Genomic DNA, 18,075 nt, shown 5'->3' with positions numbered 1-18,075 from the left:
TAGCTGGGATTACAAGCATGCGCCACCACGCCTGGCTAATATTTTGTATTTTTAGTAGAGATGGGGTTTCACCGTGTTAGCCAGGATGGGCTCGATCTCCGCCCACCTCGGCCTCCCAAAGTGCTGGGATTACAGGCGCAAGCCACTGCGCCCGACCCTTTTTGTTTGTTTGTTTGTGACAGAGTCTTGCTCTGTCGCCCAGGCTCCTGGAGCGCAGTGGAAGGATCTCGGCTCACCACAACCTCCACCTCGCAGAGGGAGCTTTTATGCAGACAGCAGGGGAGAAGGAAATGTGACCACTGAGGCAGAGATTGGAGTGATGCAACCACAAGAGAAGGAGAAATGCCAGAAGCCACCAGAAGCAGAAGGAGGCAAAGAATAGGGTCTTCCCTCGAGCCTCCAGAGAGAGCACGGTCCCACTGACACATTAATTCCACCCAGTTAACACTGATTTTGGATTTCAGGCCTCCATAACCTTGAGAAAATAAATTTCTGTTGTTTGGGGCACCCACGTTTGTGATTACTTGCTACAGCAGCCACGGGAAATTATAATGCCCAAATGGTGCAAACACGCTAAGTCATAAACAGCCTAAAAACTGCAATACATCATTGGACTATATTAGTCTATATTCTTTTCACAGAGAAAGAAAAAGCAGGGACTCACTTCCACTCAGCCATATCTCAAAGAGAATTTGGATTGACCTTGGAAAACAGAATATTGTGATTTCTCAGATTTTGTGTATTCCACGTGCAGACTGTTTTACGGCAATTCTTTCCATACTGTCCATTTAGGTAGCCACGATGACAGGTTTGACTGGGTTAGGATGTTAGAATTGACAGAATAAATGAGTGCTAATAAAAAGACGATGTGTTCTGCTATCTTGTCGCTGAACCAATGCAATGGTTTATAACAGCATGATGAAAACAAATAATTGGATACTGTGATGAATTTGAGGTATTATAATTTTGATGGTCTCAGGAATTATGATAAATGTTTAACAATAACAGCCACATTTCTTCTTGTCCACAGGCCCGGTGGGATGGCTTGACTGGGCATATCACCTTTAATAAAACCAATGGCTTGAGGAAGGATTTTGATCTGGACATTATTAGTCTCAAAGAGGAAGGAACTGAAAAGGTAACCTCCTTAATGATAAATAAATAAAATAACAAATGAACATTGTTCAGGCATTTTTACTAAATTGCAAAGACAAGTAGGTGAATGATGAAGTGATTCTCTAAGCATGTTCTTTTACATCCAGTTTTTTATCTCCCTTTCTTTTTTCTGCAGATAGAGGTTGATGTGCTAGATTCTTAAATTTCATGTCTTAGTAATAGCAGTACTAACTAGTGTTTCTATTGTGCTTCATTTACATAGCAAGTGTGTTTATATTATTACATATATAACCCTAGAGTTGGGTGTCATTAGGCCCATGTCTTAAAGCTTTTAACAAATTGAGTTTAGACTTGGAAAAGCAGAAGCTATCAATGGTTTATCGATGGAATGGCATCCAAGGGTTACCCAGAAATTAATTTTAATTGCACATTTTATTCCATTTTGAGATTGGTGACAGACAGAATAAAGTAGGATAGAAGAGACTTACTGGAGCAAATTAACTTTGCATTCTTAATTTTAGGACAAATGCCAAAAAACTGTATTTTAATGTTGGGTTCTCATTTTAGGATTATTTTAGTTGTAATTCTGAATCTCTCCATGTTTAAAGTTCTACTTTAGTTATTATTTAGAGCAATGCCAATGTAAACTATTTGGTTAAATAATAATGATAAAAGAATTTGGCTCCTCAATATATTTTACTATGCCAATTTTAATATTCATGACTATACGTCAGAATTAACACTTACAGTTTGAAGATTTTGCACTGAAAATCTTATAGAAAAACAATTGAAACCCCCAAAGCAATCACCTCAACAGAAAACTCTAAAATCTGACATTTTTTTCCCACTATAGTGAATAAGACAGTGTGCTTAATGTAAGAGTGGCTTTGGGAACAATCGATTGCTTGCTTAATTAGATTAGTTGGGTTGATTTTTTAAAATGAGGTAAGGTTTTCATTTCTGTTTTCTTGCTTTTGTGAACCGGGACACATTTTTTTTGCAGGTGCTAACTACCCCTCCCCCTCAAAAAAACATTAATGGAAACAAAGATCATTTAGGCTGAATGTATTAGAAGGTGACCACCAGTGTGAAGTATTTGAGGAAAATAATTTGTTTGCAGTTTTGAGAGTACACATTATACATGCAGGTTACTCACTTCAGAAATGTCTCTCCCATCTTCTGGCTTCCTCTTCACTCTGATTTGCCCCTCTGTTGGTCTGACATGCCCTGATAGAGCACAAGGCATCCAGCCAGTCTCCACAATGGTGCGTGGGATGTTGGCTGGAGGGAACAAAAGAAAAAAAATACTTGTTATGATCTAATAAGCCTATAATTTTTTTAAGAAAATGTCTGCTTCTCGAAGCACGAGTCTTTCCCCAACTCTATTCTCCTCTTATTTATAGCACTGAAGGGGGAAGAAAAGCTGTTAAGGAAACATCTTTTTGGCTAGGTGAATGATGAAATAGATGGAGCTATTGTTATGCTTTCACAGCTATCTATACACTGTAATATTATGCACATTGCATTGGTGTTTTTCCATCAAAGGCAAAATCAAATTAGATGAAAGTGTTTTGTGTTGGTTTCTTATCTCTTCATTGTTTGCAATAACTTTTCTTTCTTCAGGTGCCTTGGGCTCAATTCCTGAGAAGGCTGATTGGGCCTTAAGGCAATGAGGGAAGCCAACACGTCTCTCTCAGGAGCCGAGGGAGGAAATGCCCAATCTTTTAATGTCAGCCTCTCTTGGAGTCAATAGGGAAAATTATTAGAAAAATCCCATTCTCACTTTCACTCAAATTTCTACTGCCCGGAAACCCATAATCAAAGAACAAGTCACGAAGCATACTTTTTCTTTATATGTGTGTGTCTGTGTGTGTGTGTTTGTGTGTGTGTGTGTATTGATTGATTTGCTGGTTGGTTGGTTGATTGATTGATTTTAGTTACCAATGCCTTAAAAGGGTCTTCTTAAGGAACAATGAAGACCCTTAATACTGCAGCATACCTGTATACATTGAAAAGCACTTTAAGGCATTTCTTGGTGTGTGAAAGGAAAAGTAAAAATTGAGTCTTACCACCAGGTAACTTCTGTGAGACCCAAGTCTTGATTCGTCTCTTTGCTGTACCTATTGTCAGGCTTTATATTGAATTAAGATGCAAATTCCAAACAATGGGTGGGAACTGTAACACTCTAAGCACTCACACACCATGATTCCTTCTGGGTTTCATGCTCCATTTTAATTAAGTGCTGTTTTTATTTTATTTTTCTCTCTGAAAACCAAGGCTGCTGGCGAAGTGTCTAAACACTTGTATAAAGTGTGGAAGAAGGTTTGTACTCTGACAACAACTGCAGGAAACCTGGGGGTGGGATGGGGAATGTCATTGGAAAGGCCTGTGCCCTTCCAATGTTACCAGACCTGTAGCTCTCCAATTGCAGTTTAGAAGGGAAGTTCCATGTAAAGAGAGAGGAGTGATTGAATATGTTATCTCTCTCAACAACATCACCTGTGAATTGAAAACAGGTTTGCAATGGATTAAATAATGATGGATTAAATATTTCCCCCAAGATTATTTTTGTTTCTCCCAGGCAGGATCAGTCCTTTTTAGGATTGAAAGCAGGCAACTGTAACAGAAGGAGACACTGACCTATTTATATTCCTTCTCAAATCACTAAATATTTTCCTTAAGGGGGATAAAAATCACAATAGATTTGATCCATGAGACTAGTCAGATAGGCTACAGCCTCAGAAGGCTAGGACACCTCCTGTAATGTCACCACCACAAAATATGAACCATTTTCAGAAATTTCCTTTTCTCATGAGCTATCTTTTGTTTTGTGTGATATCTTCATCAGAGTATACTGTCTTGCAATTTGTTTTAGAGCCACAGTTCTAAAGAGGACACAAACATTAGGGACCTTGGAAAGGAAATGAGATTATCTTGTGAATTATAACACCCACTATTTTATAGTTTATTATACAGTGCCATGTTGCCAATGAATGTGCATAGATTTATATAAGCAAATATGAGACATTAAAAACATTTGGATCAGAGAAATGTCCCCGTGGTAAGCAAACATTTTCTTTCATCTCTTCTCTCTCTTTCTCTTCCTCCTCTCCTTCCTTCCCTCTCTGTCTCTCTCTCTCTAAAACTACTTGGTAAAAAAAAAATCTATGGACTGATGAATAGACCTTAAATTGCTTCAGGTTGTTCAACTTGAACAGTTTTGTCAGGTTCACTTTCATCTTTCAAATTATCAGCTATGTCACAGAAAGTGTACACAAGTTTCTCCCTGTAGCCAAAAACCTTGTCCCCCTCTTAGTAGTACTCAGTGATGAATTCAAAAATTTTTTCTTTTTAAGTTTTCAAAGCATAGGTTTAAAAGCCTTGTTTTAATCTTCAGTGAACAAGGCTACTAAGTGCACGTAGAAGGCGATCTGGTTTCCTCACTAAAATTTTACTGGTAAATAGATGAACCTAACCGGCACCCAGAAAAAGAAAAAAAAAACAAAACCTATTACACTAATCCATCTTGAGACTCTGGGCACTTTGAATTAATCTAATACAAATGTCCCAGGGAATGGAATCCAAGCTTTGAAATTATATAAAGGGGAGGGGGGATGTCCTCTATTTGTCACTAAACTGCAAGAGCCACACACACTCCCTAGGGTTGTAACTTTCTGATCTTGATCCTCCATGCCTTCATGCCTCTTCCCTCCTGGTAGCCCATCATGTTCCACATTGTAAGTTGTATATACCGTGGTGTGCTGTTTTGTGTTATAACTCCGTCAAAAATTCACGGTAACCTGAGTTCTAGCACAGGCGACCCATTCAGACCCAACAAACACATTGCACTTTTTCCAGAAGTCTCCAACTTAAACAAAAATTCACCTTCATCATATTGAAATCCCAAAAGCTTTCCTCGTACTCTGACTTATTTTAGAATAGTATTATTCACCCAAAATTCTTTCCAAAAGAGGAAGGTAGCAATCTTTACAACATCCCTCACTAAAATATTTGTTATATAAAGTTCGTAATACAGGAAACACATATACCTTTATCTTTGCCCTAGATACCTGATTATTTCCCTCAGCCACTATAGATGTTGAGTTTACATGAATCACTGTCTAGGTTTAGAAGATAGATACTAGTGGCTCTCTGAATACCCTTTTTATTGCATCGCCTTTTTAAAAAAGTTTGCTTAATGTCATTTGGGCACTCATTTTCAAATGCTTTTCTCAGTTGTCCTAGATAACACATGGCTGCTCCCTTGTGCCAGCTTACAAAGTGAAAGAAATCAGGGCCAGATAATTTAGATATTGAGTGCTCCTCCCCACAAGTAACTGATCCACCCTCCACTACTTCTCACTGGTAAATGACTGCTGTCTGCTTTCACTGTGAAGCTTGAAAACTGAGGTTCCGCTCCCTGGAGGCACTCCTCCTAGTTCGTAGAACAGTACTGAAATGTCAAATGTCCAGGCATCTTCTTAACTGTACCTCTGTCTCCAGCACACATGAATCATGAGATCTGACTTCTTTAAAGGGAGACATTCATTTCCTGAGAACATATTCATTTACTTCAAGTAACAGATAAAGCCACTTGACTACTTGGGTTTAAAAGACACAGGTACACACATGCGTGCACACACACACACACACACACACACATATACACAGTTCTGTTTTGCTGATTACAGGTTTGGAAACAGAAGACTGAGGTCACTCAGCATATATATACTGTACATTTCCCAGGAATAGCCTGACCTTTACTATATTTTGATACTCTTCTAGTCTACATTTAAAGGACCTTCTGTAGGTCCCTCTGTAGAGACAATAGGGGAAAAAATGGTCACCCTTTTCTCATTTTAAGAAGGAAAGTTTAAACTGAATAGGACTTGGGACTTAGTTGATTGGATTGGAAGCAGCAATGATCTCTTAGCTTCTGCACTTTTAGTGCAGATAGCAAAAGAAAGAAAAACCAGACATCAAGCTGTGGGGTGTATTTGTCTACAAGTTCAAGTTTTATTTTACAAGAGAGTGATATTGCTAAGCTATTGAACACTGTCAGTTTCAAATATTACGGTAGTTCCTCCAACACTCACATACTTGACATTAATAGAAATAAGATGTAAAGAGACCACATCCTATCACTTAATCAAGTGGCTAAAAACAGTTATTTTCTCCACCCTTCAATACTTACTTAATTAAAAATTAGATTCCCTTCTCCTCAGTGTCTAAGTGAAGGTTTAATTAGAAGTACAATCAGGGCCCAATTTACACACACTCTTCATGGAGCTAGGAGTCAATTGTTCACAACCTAAAGCACAGCCTTGGATGAAAATCAATAGACAGGTATATTTAGCCAGAGTTACATTTCCTAGAAGCAAGGGTCCCTGCCTCAGAAGAAGGGATGGAGATTGAGAAGAAAAAGAAGAAAATGCTGTCCACTTTTCCTGAGTCTAAAGCCAGATTAAGAAACCTAAAGATTCTTCAACCAATAGACGTATAATGTGCATTCTAGATGATATTTATCACACTAGATCCTGGAAACATTGGATGGTTATTAAGAGTACAGCTTACAACCCAATAGACACTTCTTTTCAGGCAGGACCACAATATTTTCAAATGCAAAAACTATCCCATTCCCCCATTTACCTATACCTGTCTCTTTATTTCTCCAATCAACTAACCCTCATTAAGTATAGGAAATAAAACTGAAATTAAAATAGTTCACACTGATGTGTGAACGTGTAATAGTCCTTGAAACTTCTTCAAAGCATTGATGTCTCTAAAAGGGATATTTGTCAAGCTAAATGAATTTCCAGCTGCTAAATATAGGCAATAAATCAGAGTCAAGAAATAGAAAAGCGAAGGAGGATGGAGCCTAACACTCCTGTCTGTCTTCCCATTGGAGGAACATATTTAGGGACCAAGCATAGCTCCGCCCTGTCCACCTCAGAGCATGTCCAAGTGTTCATGTTCCTAAACTGCCACTTGTCATAGCTCTTTTACCTTATCAGAATCGGAATTTTTTAAAAAATGAGTCCAAATTCCTTCATGACAGGGTAAGGTTGAAGAAATGACTGAGGCAGCCATTTCAATGCCCTTTCTTGTTACTATGTGTGCAGGTCTTAACAACATGCACCAACACTTCCACATACATCATCTGATTATTTGATCTTCTCATTATTCCTGTGAAATACTTTATAGGTAAAGAATCAACTGAAGCTCAGAAAGTTTAGAATCTCATTCAAGGACACACAGCAACAAGGTCTTCCTGGCTCTAAAACATACTTGCAAGCCACCATGTGAGGCTGGCAGTAAATGCCTACAGAAAGATAGGCATTTACAAAATAGCTCAAAATCCCCAAGGCTCCTTTTCTGGGTTCCCACAGAGGCTGAATGAATCAATACACTTCTACACCACCTCACAACCCAGGAGTGACTTGGCCCCTGGAGAAAAGTGTGGATCATTATTTTTAAAAAGAGTAATGGGCTTTACTGAATGCCAGTTGCCATGGTTGGTTTTGTGACAGTAAAATCAGTGACCAGTAAAAGTGAGTACCCTCACTGAAGGAGTTCACGATCAAGTGGACAGACAAGACAGGTAAACAGATAAATAATAACAGAAGATGCTAGCTGCTGTGACAGAGATATGAACAGAGTCCTGCTAGGGCTCACAAGCACTCTTTGCCCAGCTTTGGCTCCTCAAAGAAGATAGGCCCTGAATTTAGTCTACTTCTCATGCACATGACATGTTTTCTTTCATTTATCTTTCTCTTTTTAAAGAAAAAATTACTTTGTTTTTTCAGTGTCTCGCTCTGTCACCCAGGCTGAAGTGCAGTGGTGCAATCACGGCTCACTGCAGTCTTGACTTCTTGAACCCAAGCCATCCTCCCATCTCAACCTCCTGAGTAGCTGAGACTGCAGGCGTGCACCATCATGCCTGGCTAATTTTTTTTTAATTTTTTGTATAGATCGGGTCTCACTCTGTTGCCCAGGCTGGCCTTGAACACCTGGTCTCAAGAGATCCTCCCACCTTGGCCTTCCAAATCACTGGGATTACAGGCATGAGTCTCGGCACCCCACTATCTTTCCCTTTTAGATGCTGGGTCTCTCCACCATTCACCCTGCCCCTTCACCCCATTATTCATAAATTTTAAATAAACTAGTGATACTACTTTGGCAGCCTAAGGTTTCTATCAGTAGAATGTAAGCTCCACAAGGGAAGAAACTCTTGTATATTTTATTCATTGTTATGTCCTCAGATGCCTAGAGCAGTGCCTGGCACATAAATAGATGCTCAGCAAATATATATATAGGAAGAAAAATCTGATATTCATTTAAGAATTCTTAAATATTTTTTCATTTATAAAAGAAAATGAGTTTACTAAATGAAAAAGAAAAAGACCTCCACCTACCCTGCCCCCAGTAGCACAGATATATCCTATTTTGTCTACACATTCATTCCTCTGTTGTTTCATTTCCCCACGTTTAGTAGCTTCCACTGTGATGCCCCAGTGTCCCAAACTGTGAGCTTTTGTGCCCATTCCTGGTAGAGAAGGGGCCTCTTTTTGGTGTAAATGCCACACTGACAGCCAGCAGCCTCTGATGTACTGTGTTCTGTGTAGATTGGGATTTGGAATTCCAACAGTGGGCTTAACATGACGGACAGCAACAAAGACAAGTCCAGCAATATCACTGATTCATTGGCCAACAGAACACTCATTGTCACCACCATTCTGGTAAGTTGACTTCATGGAATTGAGGGTGTCTTATCCAGGCTCCTGCCTTAGACTTCGAAGCATTCCTCAACTGTCTTTTTCATGCCAACGCTTCTGTCTGCAAATGTCTATTTTTAACTAGGACACTAAAAGCCTGTGTTTGTACGTACTTACAGTAAGATTGAATTAGACACTTCCAACGTTGTTCTGAAGATCTCCCACCTCGAATCCATTGCCAGTCCTGCTCAGCCCCACTCTCTGTCCCCTCCCAGCTGGTATCCCTTGCTCTCTGGCTGCTAGTTGGTTTCAACCATGTGGAGACCCTAGCAAGAGACTAGGGAAGTGGGGGAAGAGGTGGGGGAAGAGAGGCAAGAGAAGCTCTTCTGTTCCCTCCCAACTGCTACTAGTAGTTTTTTCAGAACCTCTGACTTTCTACAACCATAGCTTCTGCCCATCAGTGGCACTGTTTCTAGGGTCCAGCTGCACTGAGCTTCAGGAGTATTCTTTCCTCCCTCCTGCCTCAGCCCTGGGTGGTGCAGGTTTCCTGAAGAGGCTGTTGCCTGTGTGTCTATGACTTGCCGCCAAATCAGACCCCCACCTCCCTTGGCTCCCTTTGCTCTGCTCACACTTCTGTACACAGCTCCTTTACTAACTGTTCTTGAAAGTCCTGCCTCCTATTAGTCCCCTGGTCATGCCCCATCCAGCCACTGTACAGCTACCGGGTGCTTATTTTCTGCTTTTTCCTTTCTCCAGGGAGTTGGGCAGGAGTAGCCTTCCCTGAAATCCTTGCTTGCAGACATCCTGCCTTACACCAGTCCATAGTGTCAAATCAATTTATTGTTGATATTATTAACTTGTGAGAATTGTTCATCCAAAGGAAAAACTGGTTTGCTCTTCTGGTTACTACTTTCTCTATGACTGTCTTATGAAAACACAGGGTTCTCTATTGTGTTCGAATGACCCCATTATCAGTTTGAGGATAAACCTAAATATAAAGAATATGTCTGTAGTATAGCAACTATTATATTTTATAAAACCAAATGAGGATTCATTTAGTCAAATGAGAATTAACAAGGCTTATAGATGCATGGTAGTAGGGAAGTGTCCATTATTTATAGGAGAGGGGACTGATGATGCACGTATATAAGCAGAGAATGACCAGATGTGAGATTTGAGGTGATTTCAAAAAAGAAAATGGGAAAGATGATAAAAGAAGAAATAGAAATGGCCTTTGGAATAGGCTACCCTGAAGGAAACCAATCAAAATATATAAATCATAAGTGAATAGTGAAATTCAGATGAAATTTAGATAAAGAAATGAGAATAGTCATAGATAGGAAATGCAAAGAATGAAAGGAAATAGTTGGTGTTGTAGATTTCTCTGTCATGAGGTTCTTAGATAAAAGCCAGGTCCGGGCTTGGTGGCTCACACCTGTAGTCCCAGCACTTTGTGAGGCCGAGGCGGGTGGATCACGAGGTCAGGAGATCGAGACCATCCTGGACTAACATGGTGAAACCCCGTATCTACTAAAAAAAATACAAAAAAATAGTCAGGCGTGGTGGCAGGCGCCTGTAGTCCCAGCTACTCAAGAAGCTGAGAAAGGAGAAAGGCTTGAACCCGGGAGGTGGAGCTTGCAGTGAGCTGAGATCTCCCCACTGCACTCCAGGCTGGGTGACAGAGTGAGATTCCGTCAGGAAAAAAAAAAAAAAAGCCAGAAGGGTCATACAAAAAAAAGCTTAGGTATTGGCACAGCAGGTGGCCAGGCATGTGGGCCCCCATTTCCCTTTGCGCCTTCCTTCTTCTCAGACCCAACGTTTAACAGTGACTGTGTATCCATCACACCATTCCCACACAGCCCCACCCTCCACAGTGGAAGGAAAAGCTCCCATCGAAAGACGCAGAAGGGAAAGAAACAATAATATAGGAAGTGTTTTGTATTTATAGAGGACATAGGCAGGCAGATGAGTGAATGACTTCAGTACTCTCAGCTCTTCAAAATCATTATCAAACATTTCACATCTTCAAGCTGCTGATAGGGTAAACTCTTCCTTTCATTATAACAGGGTTTTCATATTTGGTTTGTTTCATTTAGGAAGAACCCTATGTTATGTACAGGAAATCTGATAAGCCTCTATATGGAAATGACAGATTTGAAGGATATTGCCTAGACCTGTTGAAGGAATTGTCAAACATCCTGGGTTTCATTTATGATGTTAAACTAGTTCCCGATGGCAAATATGGGGCCCAGAATGACAAAGGGGAGTGGAACGGGATGGTTAAAGAACTCATAGATCACGTAAGTAACAATATTTCTAACATATCTGAAAATATGCATAAGAGAAAGTAGGAGAGGAAAAAATGATGTCAGAAGAAATGTTTCCTTTTTTTGAATCATAACAATTTTTTTAAGAAGCAAAGTAAAACAGCCTGGAAATGGAGTTTGCTTACTTAGAAGGGCAAGTAAAGATAAAAATTAATGATAAAAATATATGGTGCATTAGTTTGTTTTTACACTGCTATAAAGAACTTCCTGAGACTGGGAAATTTATAAAGGAGAGATTTAATTGACACAGTTCCTCATGGCTGGAGAGGCCTCAGGAAACTTACAATCATGGCAGAAGACACTTCATCACAGGGTGGCAGGTGAGAGAATGCGTGAAAGCAGGGGAGATGCTAGACACTTATAAAATCATCAGCTCTCATGAGACTCACTCATAATCACCAGATCCCAATACCCCATGATCCAGTTACTTCCACCTGGTCCCACCCTTGACACATGGGGATTATTACAATTCGAGGTGAGATTTAGGTGGGGACACAGAGCCAAACCATATTATATGGGTCCTTCTTTCATACTGAACATAAACTTGAGTGATTCTTAAATTAAGAATTTTACACTTTGGGAGTCTGAGGCAGGCGGATCACAAGGTCAGGAGATCGAGACCATCCTGGTTAACATGGTGAAACCCCGCCTCTACTAAAAATACAAAAAATTAGCCAGGCGTGGTGGTGGGCGCCTGTAGTCCCAGCTACTCGGTAGGCTGAGGCAGGAGAATGGCATGAACCTGGGAGGTGGATCTTGCAGTGAGCCGAGATTGCGCTACTGCACTCTAGCCTGGGCGACAGAGTGAGACTCCGCCTCACAAAAAAAAAAAAAAAAAAAAAAAAGAATTTTAAAGTTTTCAGCTCAGCGCAAAATCTCATCATGTCAATTAATAGTACAACCAAGTTGCTCATTCCTTCTTTTTCTCACATGCCCTTTTTAAAGGCATCCTCCTGCATTTTTGTCTTCATTTAGTTCCAGAATGATGGATATATATTTGTGTATGTATATGTGTGTTTTATACTTTCTGGTTTCTCTTTGCTGATACTGTTTCATAAACATAACTGTATAAATTGGCTTTTTTTGTATTAGAACTAACCATCACAGGAGCTTCATGAATGAGAAGCATTTAGAGTTAAGAATCAGGAGTACCCAGGAAAGTCTAGACATTTGCAAAGAAACTAGACTAAGCTGACAATTTTGGACTTGCTTTTGCAGAGGGCTGACCTGGCAGTGGCTCCTCTTACCATCACCTACGTGCGGGAGAAAGTCATTGACTTCTCCAAACCCTTCATGACCCTAGGCATCAGCATTCTCTACCGGAAGCCCAATGGTACCAATCCAGGCGTTTTCTCCTTCCTCAACCCCCTGTCTCCAGATATTTGGATGTATGTGCTCTTAGCCTGCTTGGGAGTCAGCTGTGTACTCTTTGTGATTGCAAGGTAAGTTTGAGAATCACTGAATTCACAAGAGGTGTAGGTCAGTCTCAGATTTCTGTATGTCCCAGAGGCAGACAAAAATTAGGAACTTTAAAGTGTACTTTTAGTTTTGCCTAGTGTTCTATTCTTGGAAGGTTTCCATATAAAAGCCGTTCTGTAAATGAATGTTTTCTAATTATTTATAAAGTTACTTTTAAAAGAGAGGAAGATAATTTTTAATATTAGTTTAACTTTATCCCTATTTCAAGCAACATAAAATGGTTATTTAGCCATTTTCCTTGATTTATAACAAAAGTAATGGCTCAAATGATGTGTAAAATGTTTCCATAGGAATTGTAAAATGGTCTCAAGATATTTGACCCCTAGAATATTTGGATAAGCAAAACATAAAAAAGTCAGCAAAGAATTATCATAGCAAATAAAAAACAGTGGAGTAAAAAGATTGTGAAACCCTTAGGAATGAAGAAAAATACTTTAAAAGTTCTATTAAATTTATTTTTAAAGGCATGAGAAAGTTAAAGAGAATTCTAGAAATAATGCTGAAAGGAAAGATTGCTTACATACAGAGCCTGGAGGCATGAAACCTTTGTGCTACCATTAAGATGATTCAATTGAGGTTTTACTTTCGAGATTTAACTCTGTATTTAACCATTTTGCTCTACACAGTTCCTTAAAGGATTTTTATACCTTTCAATAGATCATATATTCTGAATACTTTTGATGCTAAATTTGAAACAGTTATTTTATCTTTCTGTTGGCTTAAACATTTGCTATCCCTAGATAAACCATGTAAAAAATAATTGCTTTTGTATGTCCTTACTTGTTTTCAATCTTTTTCACCTTTCAACAAAACTCAGTGAACTTTTTCCCTAATCAATTTTTGTTTTCCCTCCAGGAATTTCTAAGAGAAATATTTCTTCATGCTAGCTCTTTGTCATTGTCCACTGTCTGGTTTTGATTAATGCCAGGTAACTCTTTCCCTGGTGTAATTATAAAGAAAGCTTGGGAAAATAACCCAGGCTGGAAAGGTTTTAAAGATCCACAAGGCAGACATACTCAAACTGAATCAACATGTGCTCTCACATGTGGGTATTTATACATTCAATATGAAATGAATGTTTTGAAGTTCTCTAGGCCTTATAAACTGTACCCTTACCAAAGCTCAGATTTTATACTTTTACTGACCAAAGCTCTCTTTAAGTATGCCTTAGCTCAGAAAATAAAATATTGACAGTATGTATATAGTGATATTATCCTTTGTATTTTAATACTCTAAATCAGTGGTTCTCAACCAGGAGGGATTTTGTCCCCCAGGGAACATTTGGAAATGTCTACAAACACTTTTTTAGTTGTCATGGCCGGTAGTAGGGAGTGCTATTGGTATCAAGTGGACGGAGTCCAGGGATGCTGCCAAACATCTTATGGTGTACAGGACAGGTACCCCCCAAAAGAATTATTCACTCCAAAATGTCAATAGCACCAAGGTTGAGAAACCATGCTCGAAACAATTAAAGAAAATATTGCTTTGGGTATAAAATTTTTAAAAATAAATTGTTTACCTTTGGAGGTATTTTTCATTAGTGACTCCTCAGTGAAGTTAATATTGCCTCGGAATGGTCATTTAATAAATGACTATCCTAAGGTGAAGCACCTTCTAATAAGTAATCTTGTGTTTACTTGTTGCATACCTCTGCCCGGAGGCCCACACCTGTTGGGTGATACTAGGACTGATGGAGCAATTCATGCAGCCCAGGGCAACAGTAGTTTCCGTATTTCGCAGGGCAAAAGTGAGTTTCCATATTTTGCAGTCTGAGGCTCTGTCTAGGCAGTGATGTTGATGAGTAGAACAGACAAGGTGAGGTTGATGAGCAAATACATTGTTTATTACATGACTTGACCAAAGCCAGTAGGAGAAGAAACGCCAGCAGCATCCAAAAGTTCTCACAAGCACACAGACTGAAAGTACCCTTTACACTTAACTCCAACTGTGCACTTAAATCTCCTTATGTATGTCATCAGAGTATGTCAGAATGGCACGCCATTCAAGTTTTCCCCTCTTTGTCTATTCTTCCATAAGCTCTTGGTGACCCAGACCTCCATATTTTTGCACTTCACTCGGTTTATTTCTATTAAGATAACAGTACCCCCACTACCACCATCAATGCAATCCATTCAGTATTTCTACTCGCCGAGAGTATCATTTATAAGCCAGTCCTCCCTTATTTAGCTTATTCTTCTTGTCTCCTCTTCCACTGCCTTCTTGCCCTTGTCTTGGTTCACACGTGGAGGTGTTATACATCCAGTGCAAACTTGGAAACAGTATAGTGACGAAATACAGAAAATAACTACCTCCAGGGCACAAGTGTACTGTCATGAAGATTCTACTTTCAACTACATTTACCTTCTCTACACCTTAGAATCCATCCCTGCTTCTGCTTCATAAAGCCACTAAATATATATTTAGACTTGATTCCCAAAAACAAAATTCTGGTTGAGTAGATGTACCAAGTCACCTTTACTTCCTACCATCATAGTTTGAGACCATGAACTCCGTCACTCTGTACCCTCAGTTACCACCTTAGTGGTTTGCATTCCAAGTTAGGGAAGTGGAAATGAAAAACAGTAAATTTCATAATTATCTATAGCTCTAGAGAGACTTTGGAATTTATGTTGTGAATTGTATTCTCTTATGTTCTTTTAAAGGGGAAAAATAAAGCCCCATCACTGCATTTAAGCAAATGCCTTCACTAGATAGATGCCTAAAAATTATTTGTTGAACTGAATTAAATTTATAAAGATGTAGACATCGGTGGGACAAACTAAGGAAAACAATATTTAATTACTATGACTTTTAATTAAGTGCGTATGTCAGGGTTTTTGTTTTGTGGTTGACAATGTTTCCACTTTTTGAAAAATATTTAACTTCAATAAATTATGTCCATCATAAACAATTTAAATAGATCAAATATCCAGATAGAATGTCTGCTTACATTTTATAATTTATGTTTGTCTCTTAAAAATGGACATTTTTAAAGTTGGCATTTGGCAAAAAAAAATCTAGAAAACCCTTGAAAGTAAATTCTATGGTTACAATACAAACCCCACCATTATATTACAAGTTCAACAGAGCATTCTCCCTTGAAAGATGAATGGATTTTTCTCTCCTCAATGCAGCCTACTGTGCATTCTCAGCCACAAAGATTAGTCCCTTAATTAGAAAACTTCAGTGTGAGCTTGTTTTATATCTTCAAGTGTAAGCCAGGCAGAAACAAACATAAACCCAAAGTGAACTTTCACATTTCAACATAAGGCTACTCTTCTATATGCAAGTTTTGTCACAGGTTTTAAGCACGTTTCTTCCCTTCTCTATCATATTAGTAAAGATGAGTATTGATTTCTTGAGAGTCATTTGGGGATAGCAGTTTCGGATTATCTTTGGTGTAGGTCATATATTAATCTTTTCACCAGACTTCCTAATACTGACACTGCTGTCACACTGGCTATCTTTAAGCAGGTGTTAGGAATTCTAAGCTGAAATGTCTACATCCAGGCAACAGGTAGGTCTATTGCCTTATAGAAAGCCAGTGTCTTACAGCACAGCATCATGTCACTGTTTAATATTCACCAGACCACATGCTCCACAAATCACTCAGAATCCCAGAGAGAAAGACCTAAAATATCTCTGCAGAGCAGGCAGAATCACATTGCTGTTCAGACAGTTTTTCTTTTTGCCACACAAAAATTAGATTAATTGCTCTCTTATAAGTGCAAAGTATGAAACAAGACCAAGTTAAAAGCAGCATTCCAAAGAGGGAAGTGATGAGCTCATCGATGGGAGCATATCTGGGAGAGAAATGTCAGAATATTGAAGGGGGCTGGTGGTTGCCAAGTCTTACGGTCTGTTTGAAAAAATAAAACCCCTTCTCTTGAATACATTAGGCTCTTAATTTATTTCAATTAATATTTTTAAATTATTGTACAAGTGACAATGATAGTGTTGAAGTAACGGGATCTTTACTCTGCATGCTGTTTCCATTAATAGATTCATTAATATTGGTATTCATTTCTTCAGCTCAGCAAACTACTATGGCTATAAGAGTGTGCAAATTCAAAACTTAATTATATTGTTGAAACATTAATTAAAATGTGTTGGCATGGCATTGTCAATTAAAGCTATATTCATCAGCTTCATAGGAACCTGCATGGTGTACCCTGCAGCTGTGGAGAAGCTGCAGTAATGAGTCGGATTCCATTATGCTGGGATAAACTACGAGACTGTTATCCCAGTCCCCCTAAGACTCAATGAGGAGGCACTGAACACTTTCCGGAAGGTGTCTGGAGGTTTAGAAAATGGTTTTTCATGAGGAGGAATTGTCTGCTCATTTCCTTGTGCTGGATTCACAGCATGCCCTGCTTTTCATATAGATAATGTATTCACCTCAAGCCCGGTTCTCCCCAGTGTGTCAGCAACCCGCCATTGTTTACTGCTGAAACTGTATGGCTGGAGAGCATTCTCTGTGTTCTCATGGGCTTTATGGTGTTTTTAACATTACTCTAACACTCCTGCTTGCATTGAAAAGACCCAATGGCAAATGGCAAATCTTCCAGTGCTAAAAATTACTGCATGTTAAATTATTTGCAGATCACTTCGTTGAGCTTCTGCTAATGTCTTTTTGGAAAAATAAGTACCACTTGGCAAGATAGTCCTCAAAAGTAACCACAGAGCAGAGACCTCCTTTGGGCTACATAGGTCAGACAGATGCTTAAAAAAATAGAGAAAGAACAAAAAATATATTTGGTTCCACAGATTTTTATTTTAAGTACACCCTCAGAGATGTCTGGATTCCCTCCTCTTCACAAATAAGGAAATTGAGGCAATAGAGGTTGAGTGAATTGTTCAAAGTCGACTTCCCACACTACTATACTAGTTGTTTTTCCAGAAACGTTTACTGCCCATAGCGCACCACCTTGCAGGTAGAGCTATAATAATGCTATAGAAAACATACCACTTACCGAACCAGGGTTGGTGATTAAGTGACCACAGGCCATGGTTCTGAAAACAAATTTAAAACAAATCAAAAGGAAATTATGAATTTGAAATTCTGCAGTGAGGCATGCTATGTAGTTAATACTAATGTGTACCACTAGGCCTGAACCAGTATAATTCCAAATGTATGCCTTGTCTCTTCCTTTAGGATCATGATTTTTCCCCGTGGACTATTCGAAAAACATCTAATACACTCCAAATTCAGCTCTACATTTTGTTCACTAATTTGTTCAGCCTTGCAATCCCTTTCATGCATTACAAAATTGCTAGACCACCACTTAGACTCCTTCTAACCATCTGTCCATACAAACCCCTTGAAGGCAAGTCACCCCTCTTTTTTGTGTCTCCCACAGGACCTAACAACACAATATCTTGACATTGTAGTTACTATGCAACAAGTGTGTGTCACATTCGTCGCTACTTGGTGGGGT

The 18,075-nt window shown here is 39.1% G+C and overlaps 2 protein-coding genes across 13 annotated transcripts in view; one reads left to right on the top strand and one right to left on the bottom strand.

The window, feature by feature from the left end:
* Window positions 1-18,075, bottom strand: part of BACH1 (BTB domain and CNC homolog 1) — a 456,481-nt gene that overhangs the window by 155,746 nt on the left and 282,660 nt on the right. Inside the window, exon 5 of one of the 2 annotated variants that reach the window (XR_010111114.1) lies at window positions 2,273-2,397. Coding sequence is in view for 1 of the 2 variants with exons in the window: in XM_063601388.1 (XP_063457458.1) it covers window positions 2,308-2,397 (90 nt within the window). In the remaining variant the exon portion in view is untranslated. Of the gene's footprint in view, window positions 1-1,179; window positions 2,398-18,075 lie in introns of those variants that run through there. The other variant, XM_063601388.1, reaches the window with a different exon arrangement.
* The window catches only part of GRIK1 (glutamate ionotropic receptor kainate type subunit 1), a 380,508-nt gene that overhangs the window by 318,398 nt on the left and 44,035 nt on the right, over window positions 1-18,075 (top strand). For 6 of the 11 annotated variants that reach the window (XM_055105220.3, XM_034947850.4, XM_024926993.5 and 3 more), the window contains 5 exons: window positions 1,031-1,138; window positions 3,394-3,438; window positions 8,742-8,855; window positions 10,928-11,131; window positions 12,377-12,600. In XM_055105220.3, coding sequence (XP_054961195.1) covers window positions 1,031-1,138; window positions 3,394-3,438; window positions 8,742-8,855; window positions 10,928-11,131; window positions 12,377-12,600 — 695 coding nt within the window. The remainder of the gene's footprint in view (window positions 1-1,030; window positions 1,139-3,393; window positions 3,439-8,741; window positions 8,856-10,927; window positions 11,132-12,376; window positions 12,601-18,075) is intronic. The other 5 variants (XM_034947852.3, XM_034947851.3, XM_003813193.7 and 2 more) reach the window with 1 other exon arrangement.

This window comes from Pan paniscus, chromosome 22, assembly GCF_029289425.2.
Source record: "Pan paniscus chromosome 22, NHGRI_mPanPan1-v2.0_pri, whole genome shotgun sequence".
NCBI lineage: Eukaryota > Metazoa > Chordata > Mammalia > Primates > Hominidae > Pan > Pan paniscus.
This window is presented reverse-complemented; position numbering and strand designations above follow the sequence as displayed.